The sequence below is a fragment of the Narcine bancroftii genome, chromosome 4 (assembly GCF_036971445.1).
Source record: "Narcine bancroftii isolate sNarBan1 chromosome 4, sNarBan1.hap1, whole genome shotgun sequence".
In the NCBI taxonomy this organism is placed as follows: domain Eukaryota; kingdom Metazoa; phylum Chordata; class Chondrichthyes; order Torpediniformes; family Narcinidae; genus Narcine; species Narcine bancroftii.
Window position 1 is genome coordinate 259,152,931 of NC_091472.1, and position 19,704 is coordinate 259,172,634.

At 41.6% G+C, this 19,704-nt stretch overlaps 1 protein-coding gene across 1 annotated transcript in view; it reads right to left on the reverse strand.

The window, feature by feature from the left end:
• LOC138762456 (contactin-associated protein-like 5) overlaps nucleotides 1-19,704 on the reverse strand; it is a 762,501-nt gene that overhangs the window by 311,560 nt on the left and 431,237 nt on the right. The window contains exons 12-13 of the mRNA XM_069936213.1: nucleotides 12,002-12,172; nucleotides 3,441-3,659 (exon numbers count right to left, since the gene is read on the reverse strand). Of these exons, the coding sequence (XP_069792314.1) occupies nucleotides 3,441-3,659; nucleotides 12,002-12,172 (390 nt within the window). The remainder of the gene's footprint in view (nucleotides 1-3,440; nucleotides 3,660-12,001; nucleotides 12,173-19,704) is intronic.

Here is a 19,704-nt window from a genome sequence, read left to right on the forward strand (position 1 = left end):
GAAATCAAATGTCAGTTAATACCATCCAATTGGAGGGTGCCCAGACAGAATATGAGGTGTTGTTCCTCCAATTTGTGTGTGGTCTCAGTCTGGCAATGAATAAAGTTTTTCACATGAGAATGTGATCGAACAAAATTCCAACTTTTACATTTAAAGTGAACATTTGCATGCATTTTATATTCCTTTAAACTGAACCTCAGACTCAGACTGTGTAGTTCCAAGTGTTTAATCTAAGTGGTTTTGGGATACTTCAATCTGCTCTTAGTGTGCAATAAATGAATGGTCAGTTTCATTGTTTATCTGCAGCCATAAACATCCAGAACCACTTCACATTGATAAAAAGGCAGCTAGCCCTGTGTTAAAATTGCCAGATGCTCACTTAAAGGGGTTTGAGCCAAAATGGATAAGTTCCAGCTCAGCTAAACCCATGTAGTTGTATGCACACACAATAGCATTCAGCAAGTGTATTTCTGTGGAAAAAATAAGATGACCTAACATGTTAAAGTACTGCCACTGGAAACAAACCAATAGATACCAGAAACAGGGAGACCATCCCTCGTTGAGAAAGAGAAGCATATTGGAGATGACCCTTTAGGGAAGGTGACTATGGCAGCAGACCAGAAAACCCACACAAGCTGCAGGCTGTTCGCGACTTGCAGTCAAAGGACACACACTGATTGCTGGCTAATGGGGACTGGCTCATGGAAACTAGGTTTTGGAACTGGAATTTGAGAGGGTGCTGAGGACAAGAAGGGCTCCCAAAAGGCCTCAGGTGCTGAAGGCTTCTGATCATGTTGGAGGTTTGGATATGGAGCTCAGGGTGGCAATAGTTTGAACAGCAGTCTGTGCGGCTGCAGAGGCTGTGGGGGCCCTGGAGGCGAATCCACGGACACTCAGTGACTCTGAAGGGATTTACTTTTGCTTCTCATTGTTAGGGCCACCAGGCCATGCTCATGGTGACACTTTTTTTGCCTTATGGCAGACAAAAGATGAAGTATATGGTGTATATTACATTTTTGTGTATTATAACAGGACAATAAAAGGAACCTTGAAAATTGAGCCTTCAATTTGTTAAAGAAATTTGTCTTTGACGAATGAAGAAACATCGTTAAAATATGAAATTTGAGAATAAACTAGTAAATTTACAATTCTCAACCTTGAAATAGCTTTTCAAAATTACATTCATCACAAGTTTTCAGATTGATCATTGTCTTTGTGCATTCCATGTGCAAAATAGAAGATTCTCAATTGCTTTCCACATCTGTTAAGAATTCAAAACTGCAAAATAGCATTGTGGCTTTTTTGTTCAAATTTGCAGACAATTACCATTATTTTCACAAAGTTTCAAACCAAATATTAAACAATGCTAAAAGTCAAGTTATTGTTTGTCCAATGTGAAGTTCGGCCCCTGGACCCATAAGGGATGTCATTATCTCAAAATGCAAATGCAGATGTTAAAATAATTAGATCTGGATATCTGCCATTTCAGTTTTGTTCCCTGTAAAATTATTCATATTTCAAGTGAAATGTGGAAAAGGCAGCCAAAGTGATCCCTTCAGTCCATACATTAGTTTCAATCTATTTTACATTGATCATGAACTATCCTTCGTAACCCCTAGCACTACTGACAAGTCAGCTCATTTTAGCTCTTCTGCTTTTCAATATAATTTGCAGATGCAAGTTAAATTCGAGCTTTCTACGTGCAAGATAAGATTCCTTCTCCATGAGAGAAAGGATTACATAGCAGGGCCAAATTTTTCATCACCTTCCTTGTTGGATCCTTTCCTAGGCTTCTCTTCCTCAGCCGGAAAAGGTAATGGACTGTTCCCCAATTTCTGGTGCCCTGCGCTAATCTGCTGATCCCCCAAAGCCCTCAACACTTGTGCTCCGCTGCCAAGCATGGGTGATGCCACCTTGGGCACTGACCTACGTGGGTTCAGCAGATGTTTTTAAAAAAAGCATCTTTGGTCCCTTCACTGATATGGGACCATTGGCATAAACACCAGGCAGTTGGACTTCACAGCAGAGCACTGTGTCTCTGCTCTGCGCTCTTCTGGGACTGCGCCAGTGAGAGTGTTGCCATTAGAGCAGCTTCAATGGCTCCACCATATATTTTCCTTGATCATATCAGTGGTTTGGAACTAGGAGTTTGGGTTCACCATTGGAATGGACAACAGGCTGTGCAGCTAGAGAATTTATGGGAGCACAGGAGATGAATTCACAGACATGCAGTGTTTGAGAAGGGACTTTTTTTTGGCTTCTCCTCATTAGGAACTTTCAAACTACTATGTATAATGGAGTTAACCAGGCAATTTTCACACTCAGTGACCCAGTTATATGGTGATTTGAAAGGGTCCAACCGGGTCAATCAGGTCAGAACCCAACCACAGATTAGGTGGTGGTCAGAGGTGGTCAGGGAACCCCATCCTGCTCTGGCGGTTTGAAAGGGGAAATGGCCGACCACGTTACTCTGGTGATGTCAACAATTGTGTACTGACATCACAGGGAAACCCCTGGCTGAGGTCCTGCAGCCTCGGGGAGAAAAGAGGTTGTTTTTGAGGAGGGGGGAGAGAGAGAGTCGCTTCCACAGTGTGGGGGGGGGAGAGGTCACTTCCGCAGGGGGAGGGTATAGTGGGGGGCCACAATGTAGCGACTGTCGGGGGTGGGGCGACTGACGGCTGATAGTTCCCGTGAGTGTGTGACATGTCACTTACCACGTCTTCGCAGGGCAGGATCCCCCTTAAATTGCTGGGTTGGTAGATCCCCCTGAAATTTGAAAGGTACTTCCAGCACCTTTGCCCCAGTAATTGCACCTGGGTCCTAGGAGGGCTACCCAGGTGCAGCAATTTGAAAAATATGGAGGTGACACATAAAATAAAGGAATCGTAATCTTCTTTGTTCTGCCAGCAAGCTTTCAGAAGGAACAGAAAAGTTTAGGTTTGCAGGAGTCAATTGGCCAGAAATAAGATGTCTGTAATTCCAAAAACCTTTGCCTTCAGTGCACTTGTGACAAATCTCTGCAGCCACATTTAATTGTCCACCATTGAACCTGATGGTAAAACTCTGGACAGCTGAAAAGGTCCAGTTCCAACAGAATCATCATTTACAATTAATATTACTGAATATTTGCAGGTTTTGACTAAGATAATTCCTTGAAGCAAAATTAGCCCAAGAAGACTATTGGCCAAATGCCAGAAGATGGGATGAAGATGTGCCCACTGGTCAGCATGGATGTAGTGGGCCAACTGTACTATCTACTACATGTCATAGAGCTATAATATTCACCATAAAATCATCCTTAAAATAGGAATTTTTTGCAAAGCATTTCCTTCTTGCTTTGGACACCATTCACACGAGCAATCAAACTGAAAAGAGAGCCCGGTTATTGCACCAGCAATATTTTAATAACCTCTTTCTTATCTCAAGTCAGATGCACCTACCTACAAATAGCTGGCTGTTGAGCTGCAAATGGATGTGTCCATCAGGTGGTGCCTCTCGAGCCTGTCGTGGGAGGTGATCCACTTGAAGTGATGCTGCCTTGATGTTTCGTTCAGCCTTAACGTAATGCCACTGGTTGTCATTGAGTTGTGAGGGTGATCTAACAGCAACCACGAAAGGACCGTTCCCCACATCGAATGAGAAGAGAACCTCCACTGGGGCTGCAAAGAGTACAAATGGCAAAGGGATGTCAGTGCCATTCAGCAGCAGAGAGATAGTTCCCAATTCACAAACAGTGGATGAATTTATTTTCAAAGGACATTTAGACTTTGGACTTTGTGAGTCATTCATTAAGCAGGATGTTGAAGAAAACCACCATGTTTAACCCCTTTTGATCACTGTTCTCAGGTGGGTTCAAAGACAACAAAAAAAGTCCTGCTGAAGGATAGATTAAGTTTTTAACTGTATTTTTGTTTAACTTTCTCTTTCTTTCTTTTTTTTTGAAGATTCTATCTGTGGTAGAGGACATGGGTTAAAAATGAAAGGAGAGATGTTTACTGGAGGATGTGGGTTAAGAGCAGCCGCAAACATCAAGGACCCACACCAACCAGCACATGATCTGTTCTCACTGCTACCATCAGGAAAGAGGTAATAGGTTCCACACCAGCTTCAGGAACAGCTGCTAACCCCCAGACTCTTCAACAACAGACTCAATCAGGGCTCATTTAAGGACTCTCACTTCTGCACTTGATTTGATTTTTTAATTCTCTCTGTATTGCACATTCAGTTTGTTTACATTATCTGTTTACAGTTCTTTATTTCTTTACATGTATATGCTGTGTATAGTCTTTTTACTCAAAATATAAGTGGTAATTCTGCCTTGCCCACAGGGAAAAAAAAGAATCCCAGTGCTGTATGTGATGCCATGTAAGTACTCTGACAATAAATCTGAAATCTGAAAGGGGAAATGTTTACTGGAGGACATGGGCTAAGAGTAAAGGGGGAAATGTTTAAAGGGAACATTAGTGGGAACATCTTCATGCAGAAAATGGTGTGAGTGAGGAAGGAGCTGCCAGCTCCATTTTGACATTAAAGAAAACATTTGGTAAATGATGGGAGGGGTGTGGAGGGCTTTGGTCTGGGTGCAGGTGATTGGGATAAGGCAGAAAGAAAATAGTTTGGCCCAGACTAGATGGGCTGAAGTGTCTATTTCTGTGGTGTAGTCAAATATAACCTGATGAAACAGTGTTCTCCAGTCCTCAGTGCAAGACATGGAGACACAAAACCAACCATAACATACATACAGACTGATAATACAGGACAAGTATAGATTTTCTAAAACACAAATAAATAAATATAGTTCAGTAAATATTAGAGTCTCGAATAGTTAGTGTGAGCAGTTCCTTTGGTCTTTCCATGTAGTTTACCATGGTTCAAACTGAGACATGGACTCGATGCATTCTTATCAGTTTGAATGCAGTTTTCAGTTACTCCGAGGAAGTGGGCATTGTTGACAAGCCAGCATTTATCGCCCATTGCCAAGGACTTCAGGTGGTTGAGAGTCAGCCAGTTTTTTTGTGAAATGGATTACATGTAGGTTGGTCTCAGTTATATCCCATCAACTAGTAAGTGCTAGTATCTGTCATCTGTAGGCTTAAGGATTTGTTATTCCCCCCCTTTTTTTAACCTCTGTTGAATGCAACATTACTTCTTTGTCTTAATCACAAGTCCAGATTATCGAATCATATGTGTTGCAGCAATGGAGAAGAAATATTCTGCGTTTAATATTTGTCTTCACATGCTGATCCAATTCTTTTTTGAATGCCCTGATTGATTCTGCTCCAACCATATTGAGAGGCAGTGAATTTCAGATACCATTTATTATTATTATTGAAATACATTTCCTGACCACCTTTTTTGCTCAAAACTTGAAATCTGTGTCCCCTGGTCCTCAAACAAGCTGATATTTGGAAAACCTCCCTGTCTAAATCAGCCATAATCATATGCACTTCTCAATAGAATCATCTCCCAACTTTCTTTGCACCAAGAAGACAACCTCAGATTCTCTAGTCAATTGTTTGGCTGGATTCCCTTATCCCTGGATCCATTGCAATAGATATTCAATGCAAATTCTCCACCACCCTCACACACTGTTGAACAGTGTTGTTGAAAGCTGAACAAAATAGTACAGCAATGTGTGCAGATTCATCTGAAAATCTGGTCTAACTTGCTCTGTGAACCTTTTTTGGAATATGCTTTAAATGAAACATAATCTCACTCTACTCATGCATTTCATAACTTCATAATATTATCTATTGGCACTGAGAATCAGAAAATTGTGTACATTTTCAGCTTAAAAAAAATTAAATATAGACATGCAGCACGATAACAGGCCCTTTTAGCCAATGAGCCCATGTCGCCCAATTACAGTCAACTGACCTACAACACCTCTCCCCGCCCCAACCCCGTATATTTTTGAAGAGTGGGAGGAAACCGGAGAATCCAATGGAAATGCTCACTATCACAGGGAGAACACACAAACTCCTTACAGAAAGAGTCGGATTTGAACTCTGGTTGCTGGCGCTGTATCAGTACTGTGGTAAGCGTACTGCACTTAACTTCCCTACACATGATATCACAATCAGCTCTATCAAAGAATTCCTCTGAGCTTCAGATAATCAAGCATTGGACTTTATTTGTGAAATTTATAAGCAAACTGGAAGTGAAGATAGATTCAATGTGTCTGGTTCCACAATGTATTTCGCTCAATGTATTATCAAGACAAAAGAAGATAACTCATTTATTTATGCTTAACAACACAGAGGAGAGATTTGAAATGCGTTCATTTTATAACCTAATAGAATACACAATATATTGCAATACAAGGTTAATGAGACATAGATAGCTAATGCCAGCATATAAGAAAGAATTAGATAAATACTAGACAAAAAAAAAATTGCAGGGGAAGTGACAGTAAAGAAGTAGCTAAGTAGATATGCCTATGAAAAACTCTTTACCACTATGGGAGAACACTGCTTCCATCTGCTCTTTACCAGTTCCTATTCACTAGCTTATTCCAGTGTTTGTTTTTCACCCTGATGGTCTCCTACCTGTTTCCCCACTCCATCCCTCCCACCTTCAATTGTCCAGTATCTTATCACCATCGAGCCCTTCCCTCTCTCTGTTTTAAGCTTGTAATCGACCCTTCCTGCCTTTATTTCGAAAAGGGTCTCAAACCAAATCTTTGATTGACAATTTCTCTCTTTGGATGCTGCCTGACCTGTTGAGTTCATGGGAGTTTATTTATAAGGCCACAAGATATAGGAGCAGAGGTAGGCCATTCAGCCAATTGAGTCCACTCCACCATTCCATCTTGAGCTGATCCATTCTCCCACATGGCCCCAATCCTCAGCCTTCTCCCCATAACCTTTGATAACCTGAATATTCAGAAGCCTATCAATCTCTGCCTTAAATATGGCCAATGTTCTTGCCTCCTCAGCCACCCATAGTAACGACTCTCTGGCTAAATAAATTCCTCCGCATCTTTGTTTTAAATCAGTACCCTTTAATCCTGAAACTGTGCCTTCTTGTCCAAGACTCCCCTACTATGGGAAACAACTTTTCCACATCTACTTTGTCCAGGCCTTTCCACATTCAAATACCTCTATAAGATTCCCCCCACCCTCCTTTCTTCCGACCTCCATGGAGTACAATCTGAGCTGTCAAATGTTCCTCATATGCTAACCCCTTCATTCCAGGAATCATTCTTGTGAATCTTATCTAAGCCCTTTCCAAGGCCACCACATCTTTTCTTAAATCATTAGCCCAAAACTATACCCTGTACACCGAGTGTGGTTTCACCAGGGTCTTATAAAGCCTCAGCATCACATCCCTGCCATTGTATCATATTCCTCTTGTATCACATTCACCTTCTTCACCACCCACTCAATTTCGAAAGTTAAATTTTAGGGTGTCTTGAACAAGACTTCCAAATCCATTTTCACCTCCGAATTTTGAATCTAAATAAAAGTCTGCCCTTTTATGCCTTTGACCAATGTGCATGACCATACATTTTTCAACATTGCATTTGATTTGGCCACTTCCTTGCCCATATTCTGAATCTATCTCAATCTCTCTGTAGCATTTCCTTTTCCTCCTCACTACCTGTCTTTGTATTATCTTCTGGAGCAATTCAAGAAGGCAACTCAAGTAACATTCTTGAGGATGGCCAATAGACTCCCACATTCCATGAGAAAAAAAAAAACTTGTTGGGTGTTTGGCAGTGTTGGGCAAGGCAAAAGGATTCTCTTAGGCAAGAATTTCCTTGGCTTTCTCAGGAAATTCTTGCATTTTTGTTGCAGACCATTATTATTTTTGTTTCTAACTCCACATGGGGCTGTCTGCAATTTAGCTGCCTCTTTTGTTTTGCACCTAGGATAACTGTGAATATTTATTATCCATTTATTTATTCCCATTTATTGTCTTCTTAATTCAATGAAGTATTTAGCATGTCATTATTCTAGTTGTCTTGTAGGTTTTAAATACCACAGGTGGGACTAGTGTGGGGATGACATTTTGGTCAGCGTGAAGGATCTCTTTCCACCTGCTATGATTCCATGAGTCTATCACACTATCAGTTCAGCTGCAGCAGTAAGAATCTTAGAGCCTGTGTATGTTTGTGAAATGTGTAAGTCAAAAAACTCATTATCATTCTCAAAGTCCCTATTAAACCTGAAAGCAGCAAGCATTTATTCTCAATACCCCAGCAAATGGAATGAAAGTCCCTCAATGAAATGAACGACCATCTCAAAAGAATAAATAAGATAGAGGTAGAAAAATTGTTTCCATTTGTGGGGGAGACTGGAGCTAGGGGACATAGCCTCAAGATTCAGGGTAGTAGATTCAGGATGGAGATGAGGAGGGCAGAGATAATCTATGGAATTTGTTGCATATTGAAGCATTAGATGCTACTTCAGTAAATATCTTTAAGACAAGGCTGGATAGATTTTTACACAGATGGGGAATTGAGGGATATAGAGAAAAGGCAGGTAGATGAGGAGATGAGCTTTTCATCAGATCAGGCTTCCTCCTGCTCCTTATTCTTATTTTCTTTAAAAAATAACATAAGGATAGGAACATTGGTGGAGTGAACTGAGATTCACTGGTGATGTGTTAAACTGATGGCTGGGTCTGCCTCCCAGCTCCACCCCCATCTACCCATAATTAACCCTGGTTTGCCATCTAAACCCTGAGCCACTCAGAAGACCACTGTAAGACCATTTCTCAGTTATAAGCTAATAAGAGCTTTTGTTCTCCCTCCAGTCGTGAAAGCTTTTATTCACACTACAATTTTATTAGCTTATTCCCTATATGATGGAAGCGCTACTCAAGCCAGGCACGCTGCTGATAGACCCTCTGTCCCCCGACGTGGCTGAGGAGTTCACGTACTGGCTAGACTACTTCCAGGCCTTCCTGAACACAACCAGGGATGTCTTCCACACCAATGAACTCTTTACAAGCATAGGAACAAAAGGGTATGCTGTCATCAGGGATTGCACTACATATGATGCAGCCATTAAGGTTTTGAAGGCTTGGTACCTGAAGTCACAAAACGAGGTCCTAGTGAGGCACTGAGTGACTCGAGGTCACCAATGGACAGGAGAAACCATTGATGACTACCTGCTGGATCTGTGAACACTTGCCAAGATGTGTAGGTATGAAGCAGCTATCGGCCGTGTTCGTGAAGAAGAACAGATCTGGGATACTCTAGTCCCTGGGTCCGCTCGAGTTGGGTAAGAAGGACCTGGCTAGCTGTGTTGAACTGGTCAAATCATTGGAACAGGCCAAGCTCAAGAATGATAAATCCAAAGCCTGTGGGCTCGCTCACCCAGGTGACCCCTTCCAAGGACCAGCTGGTCCCACTATCCCAGCCCTAACAGCTGCTGCTTCCCATGCCAGGGATGACTCCCACACTAAGGAGTGATTTCTCTGCGGCAAGAGTCAGCATCCCCAATCCCGCTACCCAGCTAAAGACTCAGTGTCTTCCAACTGTGGCAAGAAAGGACATTGGATGAGGGTTTGACGCACGAGGGGAAGCCCAGAGAAGTCCATGGCCTGCAACGCTCTGGATCTGATTCCAGCCCAAGTCGTCTGCCCCGAATTCACCCGAACCCACTTACTGCGTTATACACCAACGGAGGGTGGCAGTGAGGAAACATCATGAAAAGGCTCAACGGCCATCTTGCCGCAACTCAAATTCAAGCTTGGTGCCATTATTGTCAGAGGAGGAAGGAGGGCGGCCACTCAAGTGAGGAGTATGGAGTTTCTGGGGTCATAGCTTCAATGTTCTAGATCAGGACAGAACCTCAACAGCTCAGCAATTCCATAGTGACTGTGAAGGTAAACGGACAATCCACTAAATGCCTAATTGACACAGCCTCGAGTAAAAGCTTTATAGACTCATGAACTGTGCAAGAATACAACCTAAAGATGTATCCTTCCAATTATCACATATTCCTTGTGTCTCATTCACACTCTATGCGTATTCACATCATTGTATAGTACATTTGTCATTTGAGGGTTGAACTTTGTAAGATATGCCTCTATGTACTTGATGAATTGTGAGCTCCAGTGCCGTTGGGTCTGGACTTTCTGTGTCCCCTTAAAAGTATGATCTTGGAGTACTCTGGTCCCCTCCCCCCCCCCCCCCCCCCCGTGTAATGGTTCGGAACAGAGGGCCTCTAAAATCAGAACCCACATGCAGCCTCTCCACACTGAATATCGACCCCCCCACCTCTCTTCCTGACTGCAAACCTATTGCTACCAACAGTAGGAGGTACAGTACAGCAGACCGAGAGTTAATAAAGTCTGAGTCACAACGTCTGCTTGACGAAGATATCATCGAACCTAACACCAGCCCGTGGAGAGTACAAGTGGCAGTGGTAAAACGGGAAAAAAGTCCAGGCTAGTAATTGACTGTAGCTAAACTATTAATTGGTACACACTCCTGGACGTATAGACCCTCCCTCGAATTTCGGACATGGTGAATGATATTGAGCAGTATCAGATCTATTCGACCACTGACCTGAAAGCCGCTTATCACAAGCTGCCAATCCATTCCAATGATTTGACCAGTTCAACACAGCTAGCCAGGTCCTTCTTACCCAACTCGAGCGGACCCAGGGACTAGAGTATCCCAGATCTGTTCTTCTTCACGAACACGGCCGATAGCTGCTTCATACCTACACATCTTGGCAAGTGTTCACAGATCCAGCAGGTAGTCATCAATGGTTTCTCCTGTCCATTGGTGACCTCGAGTCACTCAGTGCCTCACTAGGACCTCGTTTTGTGACTTCAGGTACCATAATGTCTGCTCTATCAATTCTGGAAGGTCCCTTTCGGTATTACTAACGGGGTTTCTATCTTCCAGAGGCAGATGAACAGCATAGTGGATGAGTATGGGTTGAAGCCTACCTTCCCCTACCTCGATAATGTTGCCATCTGTGGCCATACCTTGGAAAACCATATCTCTTAATTCCCCACTATGTAAAAATATAACCAACCTTTTTCTTAAATGTATTTACTAAGGTGGCATCTACTGCTTCAATGAGCAGCAAATTCCATAGATTCACCACCCTTTGGAAAAAGCAGTTCCTCCACATCTCCATCCTAAATCTACTACCCTGAATCTTGAGGCTATGTTCCATAGTTCTGGTCTCCCCTATCAATGGAAACATTTTACCTATCTTTATCTTAACTGTCTTTCATGATTTTATACTATTGTTCAAGATCCCCTCTCTTTCTTCTAAATTCCAGTGAACTCAGATGATCCCTCATGGGCTAACTCCCGCATTGCTGGAATAAACCTGGTGAACCTCCTCTGCACCATCTGCAAAACCAGTACGTCGTTCCTCAAGTAATGAGACCAGAACTGCTTGCAGTACTCTAGATGTAACCTCACCAGTACCTTGTAGAGTTACAGCAGAACTTCCTGTTTCTAAATTAAATCCCCCCTTCTAAATTCAATCCTCCTCTTGCAATGAAACCCAACATTCCATTTGTCTTCATGATAGCCTGCTGCACCTGCAAAATAACCTTTTTGCGATTCATGCACAAACATACACCCCTCTGGAGAATAAACCTCGATTTTTGTAATCAGGGTCTAAATGGAACCTGAATCAAAAACATTCCAAGCTGGAAATGACAGTGACAGCCTGTGATTTGAAGTTCACACACACTGGATTGTACTTCTTCCAACTCAAAGTGAACAGGCAGTGAGCAGAGACAGTGCCATCCATCCTCTAACCCTGGATTTGAAATTAAATCCTGCTCACTAATCAATCCTCCAATGAGTTAACACATTTTGTATTTTGGACACATCAACATTATTCAGTTTAATGACATCTCAGTGTGGAACAACTTCATTAATTCTGTGAGATGGCTCTAATAACTAGATTTTGCTGAGCCCTCATGCGAGCCAAATAATAGTTCATGCTAATTACCCCAGGTGAAGCCCCTTTGATTATAGGTTTCTCTTAATCTATATTCAGCAGTTGACACTCACAACTCAATTCAATCCGTATGAAGTCCTTGATTCCAAGATTCTCCAGGAAAACCCCCGAGGAAGCAGTTGTTTTGAAGAAAAATGTGATGTCCGCACTTAGTTCCCCGTGGAATGTTGGGAAATGGAGGTAGGAAGACTTGGTGTTGAATGAAGCTGCATTCCAGTAATTATCTGTAGAGACACACAAGAAAATGAATTTTCTGATAAGTTAAGGGCAAATAACAATGTCCACATTTTTCAGAATTGCGATAGATTTGCCTTCTGGTTGATTGAACAACACTTGGAGAAACGTTGAGTTCCGATGAAGGGTCTTCAACCCAAAATATTAATAGTTTCTCTTTCCACAGATGAGTCTGAACCTTCCGAGCAATTTCTTTAAGAAATACTTTCTGGAGAGTTCATCCAGAGCAGTGGTTCTCAATCTTTTTCTTTCCACTCACATATGACTTTAAGTATTCCCTATGCTGTCGGTGCTCTGTGATTAGTCAGGGATTGCTTAAGGTGGTATGTGAGGGGAAGGGAAGATTGAAAACCACTGCTCTAGATCCAATTGTTGCTGAAATAGTTTGCTTGAGAAAAATTGTCACTGGCCCATTTCCTTTAGAGTTATGAAACTATGCACATAACGAGTCAATTAGGTATGACTAAAAGAGCTAATTCAAACTTTTTCTTTCCACCCACATACCACCTTAAGCAATCCTTTAGTAATCACAGAGCACCTATGGCATAGGAAATATTTAAAGTGATGTGTGTGTGGAAATAAAAAAAGTTGAGAAGCACTGATTCAGAGATTTAAATATCCAGATGGCTTCAGGAAATTCAGGTCTCAATTCATTCCTTGACAGGCTGGGTGTGCAAAGCTATCGTTTAGCTCACAGATACATCTGTATTTCAACGGTGCTGGCTTTGAGACCCATTATAAGACACAAGCCTTATAACTAATTAAATGTGCTTAAAGTGGTCAATTCATCCTTTTACATTTTAAAATGAAAATTGCCACAGCCTGTTGTCGAGTCATTAAGCTAAATAGCAGGAACTGCCCCTTTGGTCCAATTCATCTATACCAACCAAGATGGCATGCTAGGAGAGACCCATTGACATGCATTTTCATTTCTATCCTTATCAGCCCTTCCTATCCATACATCTGTCACCTTTTGATCGTTGTAATTTCATCCACTTCTGTAAATATCTCTGGAAGTCTGTTCCAGATGTGGACTACCATCTGGTGAAAAAGCTTCCCCCACACATCTATCTTCATTTTCTACCCTCTTATCCTAAATGTAGGCCCTCTAGTTTTAGAGTCATCAACCCTTGGGGAAAAAAAAACTACTTCAAGGTTCACGATCTAATTTTAAAAAATAGATATAAATCACATTAATAGTCCCGCATTGGACTTGTCAGCCACAAATAAGCCTGCAGCTGACGTGGACATTACCCCTCCAAGCCAAAGAAGAAAAAAGACCCTTCTGGTGCATGAGCCTGTGCCACCAAAATACACCAATTAACATACAACCCCCATACAATTTTAAAAGGTAAGAAGAAACTAGAATATCCAGAGAAAACCCAGATAGATACACTGAGAATGTACAAACTCCTGACAGACAACGCTGGATTTGAACCCATGTCACTGGCGCTGTAATAGCATTTATGCATGCCCCTCAAGATTTTCTTTCATAAGTAGGTAGGGATGTCCTTTATCACCAGCTTTGTTTGCTTGAGCTATAGAACCACTTGCACAAAAGATCAGAGATGACCGACAATTAAAGGGATTTGAGATAAATCAGATCCAACATAAAATTAGTTTATTTGCTGATGATGTACTAGTTTTTTTTAACTCAACCACAAATACCATTACCAAGACTTCATAGTCAATTGTTAGATTATGGGAAAATTTCAGGATGTAAGATGAATTGGGATAAAAGTGAGGTAATGGAACTCGTAAAAATGAGATTATTCACAATGTAGACAAGTAGCTCGTTTTAATTGGACAGACAAGATTAAATATTTAGGCATATGTATCGACACTAATTTGAAAAACATATAAATTAAATTATATTCCAATATTTTAAAAGATAGAGGAAGACAATGAAATGGGTAAGTTTGCCAATTACGTTAATTGTATTAAGATGAATGTTTTTCCACAAATTCAGTATTTATTTCAAACTTTAGCTATTCCTTTACCTTAACATTTTTTTCCAAGAGTTAAATAAGCAAGTTAGGAAATTTCTTTGGAAAGGGAAAATAGTAAGAAAGTCATTAGAAAAATTAACATGGAAATATGAACAAGGAGGATTACAACTTCCCAATATGAATAATTATTATAGAGCAGCACAATTAAAATTTTTAGTTTTCATGTTTGTTAAAATTAGACTGTCATGGGTGGATATTGAACTAAATAAGATAGAAGTTAGTTGAGATGAGTTTATTTATAAATGGGATTCTAAATCTAGTGTAATAGATAAAGAAGTTCAAATATTAAAATATTTGTTGAATATTTGGAATAAAGTTAAATTAGAAACTAATGGAAATATTCTTTCACTAAAAATCTCACTAATTAATCCCTTATTGATTTTTTTCAAAAGATAATCCTTTTTTAATATATGGCACTAAAAGGGAATCTCTAAATTGGGGGGTGGCTATGATGTAATGGAAGATTTAAACCATGTTTTTTACTTTTGCAACTGAGAACCTGCTTGATTTTTAGAATCAGCAGACATAAGCTAAATTCCACTCAGGAGCCAGAGATGCAGTTATCTGACGAAAGGACATCTATGTACCAAGAAGATTTAATCTTCCTGCTTGTTTTGGTCACATACTGTCAGAGGCCTAGCCTTGATGCAAAATAAAGCATTGTATTCAAAGTGATAAGCTGAAAATTATGTTATTCGATAGAAGCCTGGCATGCTAGCTTACTCACTTATCTTTCTTATTGTGCTGGGAATAGGTGCTTGGGTAAGCAGTTTTTGGGTAATATAAGCCATGGTCCCGCTGCTGAAGTTTGAGACTCTCCGAGAGATGGCAACATCTCTCAGCAAGAAGAACTTCAAGAGTCCAGCTAACGTCCCGGTCGAGGCAGGTGGAGAAGCTGCTACCGGCACCCCGACAACCTTCTACAAGTGTGCGGTCGTTGTCTCGCTTCAGCAGTTGGGACCAGTTCAGGCGTTGATAAGTATAGTTGGGAAGGGCTAGCATATTGTAGTTTGAAATCAGCTTTTGAATTTGTAATAAAGATTTGTATAAACTGAAGTGTGTGTCTATTTTCTTTCGATAGCTCAAACACTGTGACCAATCTAAAACGAACAAAGTGAGAGGTACAAGTTTACCCAGGACATATGACAATATAGATTGATGTCTTTTGATCACTTAATGATTAAATGTGATATACCTCATAATACATTATTTTGTTATTTTCAATTGAGGGCTTATTTAAGAACGAAACTAGGATTAGAAATGATTTTAAAAGATCCTTCAAATTTGGAACAAATTATGGTTGATGGAATGATTAAAAAGTTTGCTTTAATTGCATATATATTAGAACAGACACCTAAAGTAGATTGTTTAATTCAAAAGAAAGATGGGAACAAGATTTGGACACAACAATGGATCAACCAGTCTGGCAAAACGTGTAAAGAAGTTATGACAAATACTATTAATGTAAGATATAGATGACTTCATTATAATTTTTTACATCAATTGTATATTACTCCTCAGAAATTGAGTAGTAGGAGACTGAATTTATCAGATCAATGTTTTAGATGTGGAACAGAAATTGGAGAACTTTTCTTCACTCTGTGTGGTCTTGTTCAAAGGCTAACCCTTTTTCGGTTTCCATTAGTAATTTTTTGCAATGGATAATGAGGGTGAAATTTCTTTTAAACCCATAATTATTTTTGTTAGGAAATTTTGAAAGTTGTCACTCCTAAATTATCACTGTCAGATTTTCAATTAAAATTTGTTAAGTTGGTCTTAGTCATAGCAAGGAAATGTGTTGCTGTAACATGGAAATCTGATGTTTCTTTAACATTAGATAGATGGCATGCTGAGATTCAAAGTTGTATTCCATTAGGAAAAAAAGTAAGTATAATTTAAGGGATAATATTCCATAATTTTCCAAATTTGGGGTCCATATGCTAAAATAATGAAATTAAAATTATGATATTTTAAAATAAAATCTGATCAGTGAAGTTTTCCATGAAGTTATAATAATGATGTCTTTGAGGTCTCTGATGTCAACTGATGCAATCTGATTTAATTACCTGTAACCATTTTATAGTGAAATATCATATATTTTAATTTTGGGATTAGACTAGTTTAGGGGGAGGGTGAGCTAATGGAGGGGGGGTAAGGTTTTATTTGTAGTAGGTAGGTTTTTCTTTAATTTTAGTTTTTTGATCTTAGATTTTAGTTTTCTTATATATTTGTTGACATTCTATTATATTACTATGGTATATCATTGTTTATTACTTGATCTTATTTGTGTTGATTAAATAAAATATTTAAAAAAAATTTCTATCATTTGATAAGGTCATCCCTCATCCTCCTATGCTCCAGGGAGTTATGAGCCAGCCTTTCCAGTCTCCCCCTATAACTCAAACCCTTACGTCTTGGTTAGATGTTAGTGTTTGTGTCCATATGCTGTGAAAAGACAAATATACCATCTAACCAATTGTGCTGATTCTCTCTGCTCGATTTGATTGAATTTATTCAATGACATAACCAAATGGATCAATGAGGGCAGTGTGGTTGATCTTGTGCATCTGGTGTACAGTGAGGTCATCAACAAGATCCCCCATGGGAGACTGATCGAAAATGTTGGAGTGAAACATGAAAGTCTGCAGACACTTGTGATGGTAGTAAAAACACACAAAAATGCTAGAGGAACTCATCCCAACTCACAGCTTCCATGGGAGATAAAGATATATTACCAGAGTTTTGGGATTGTGCCCTTCTTCAACGTACGGATTAAAAAGTATAGACATATGGCTCAGTAACAGTACCTTTTGACCCACGAGGCTTTGCTGTCCAATTACACCCAATCGACCTACAACACTAATAGGTTTTGAACGGTAGGAGGAAACCAGAGCACCCAGAGGAAACCCATGCAGACATAGGGAGAGTATACAAACACCATAAAGACAGCGCTAGATTCAAACCCTGGTCACTGGCACTGTAATAGCATTGCACTAATCGCTTGGCTAACCCAGCTACCCAAAATTTGGAGTCCATGTGATCTACTGCAAGTTGGGAAAATTGTATCAGAAATTGGCTTTGTAAAAGGGGGCAGGTGCTTAATAGTGAAGAACTGTTCTTGTGCTTGGAATCCCAGCATCCGCAGACATTCCTGTTTCGTGCCATGTACCACAGAGATCAGTGCTGCGATTTGTTGTACACATTTAATGATTTGGATTTGAATGTGGGACGTGTGAGAAGTAAGTTTACAGAGGGCAAGAAAATTGGTGGTGGCATTTATGTGAGCAAGGTGGTTTAATATTAAAAGGCATTGATGAGTTGGTAATGTATGCAGAGCAATGCCAGATATGGAATTGAATTCTGCAGTGTGTAAAGTGATGCATTTTGTGCGGACTAATAAGTCTTACACATACATAATGCATATGGTAGATAAAGAATATTGAAGAATATAGGGATCTTTGTGTATGTCCAAGGATCCCTGAAAGTGACAACAAGTAGATAATGTAATGAAGAAGCCTGAGAGAATGATTATCTCCCTCAGTCAAAGTACAGAATATAAGAGCAGGAAAATTATGTACAACTTTATAAAACTTAGATAAGGCCACAACTGGAGTAGTATGTACAGTTATGGACATCACATGTTGTGGTGATAATGACCACCTGGTACTGCAGGGGGCGATCTCTATATCTGTCGGAAGACCACCTAAGGGGTGACTCTACCTGGCCAGCTGTCAATTAGCCAATCTGAATATAAACCTGAGCTGGCCCCCCCTGAGCCAGTCACATGGGGAGCCACCAAGGCATGAACTGGTGTTCAGACTTTTACTGGAATAAAGCCTGTGATACTGTCTTTTCTGCATTTGTGCTTGCTTGCTACTACCTCAGCGCGCCACAATTTATCCCAGCAAAAATTTAAAGAGAGACCATGGAGAAGTTTCTGACAATCGGGAGCCTGAAGATCAACCCCAACACCCAGATGTCCAGTCAGGCTTCAAGATCTGGAAGCACGCCACTGAGGCGATCATCCAACACAGGCTGAGGTAATCAACACCAATCAGAAACAGCTCATGGTTCTCCACACCAAGCTGGACCCACATGCTTTCCAGGCCTTCAAGCACTGCATGGACGACGAATCTGTGATGGCTGTCCTGGAGAGCATGTACAAGCCCCTGACAAATGTGGTATACGCTGGGTACCTACTCAGCATCAGGGTCCAGCAGCCAGGTGAGACCCTGTGTGAGCTGACCTACTGAGCCTGACTGAGACCAGGGTGACTGAAGGGGAAGTGGAGCGACTGATCCAGGACACCAGCGTGCGAGGTCTGTGCTCGATGAGCGCCTGACAGAAGCTGCTGGAGGAAAACATTGCCTCACTAACCAGGACAATGGAGGTAGTCCACTCCATGGAGGCTGCAGCTCATCATGCAGAGGTCTTTAATGCTCGACTCCCCCAACCCCCAGCCTAGCAGATGCAAATGACTACCGTTACCGAAGGGCCCTACATGGAGGAAATTATCGCAGCTGCCGGCGCAGCTTAACCCTGTAAGTACTGCAGGTCCCAGTGTGGGTCAGATAGGCGATCTTCCAAAGGCTGCCCGATGAGGAAATGGCATTGCTCCCGAAACGGGAAGAAAGGCCACTTTGCTATGGTATGCCTTTTCAGGCTCGCTGGGAGTGCTGCAGCCCTCCGCAACCAGCTGGAGGCCTCCCGAATGCTGCCACGTGCGAAGACTGGGTCACCAATTACTCACTCCGCCACTTCCGTCCTCACTGTCAATGTCACTTCTGGCCCAGCTACCGACTCGCACTGCTGTAGTGTGCTGCCATCTTCCTCCGGATGACTTCCGACCGCATGGATGATGTCTTCTCCGGCTACACTGCCGGTCAGGTCACCCGTCTGCACCGACGCATCCACCGGGTGCTGCTATCTTGGGCCAGCTGGCCCGACTACCACAACGTGCGCACCACATTGACAGGACAACATGGTCAACATGAGAGCATACCCGATCGCCCACCTGACGCTCCTCATGCCCTGGAAGGAAGCTACTGGCCGCTACTCACCACATCCATCAGGGAGCAGTGACTTGGACCCTGAAATGGTCCTAGCTTCCAACACATTAAAAAGAGACATTCCCCATGGATTCGGGAGCTATATGATGGACATCGATGTCAATGGGAAGGTAACAAAATGCCTGTTCGATGGCGGTAGTACTGAGAGCTTTGTGCCCAGAACGTGCCTGGACACTAAAACTCAAAATCTATCCCTCAAACCTTTCCATTATGGCCCTCTGGCGATTCTCAGTGGAACTGACAGGGGTGGTGGGGGGGGGGGGGGGGAACATACCAAGGGTTCAGGTTCCTGGTCATGCCCAAGCTCTGTGCCCCTGTCATCTTGGGGCTGGACTTCCAATGCCACCTCCAAAGCCTCAGCCTCAGCCTTCGGTGGCCCCCTTCCACCCCCCCACCCAGTCACACTCCACAGCACACCGCCCAGCGACCACCCCAAGTCCACCT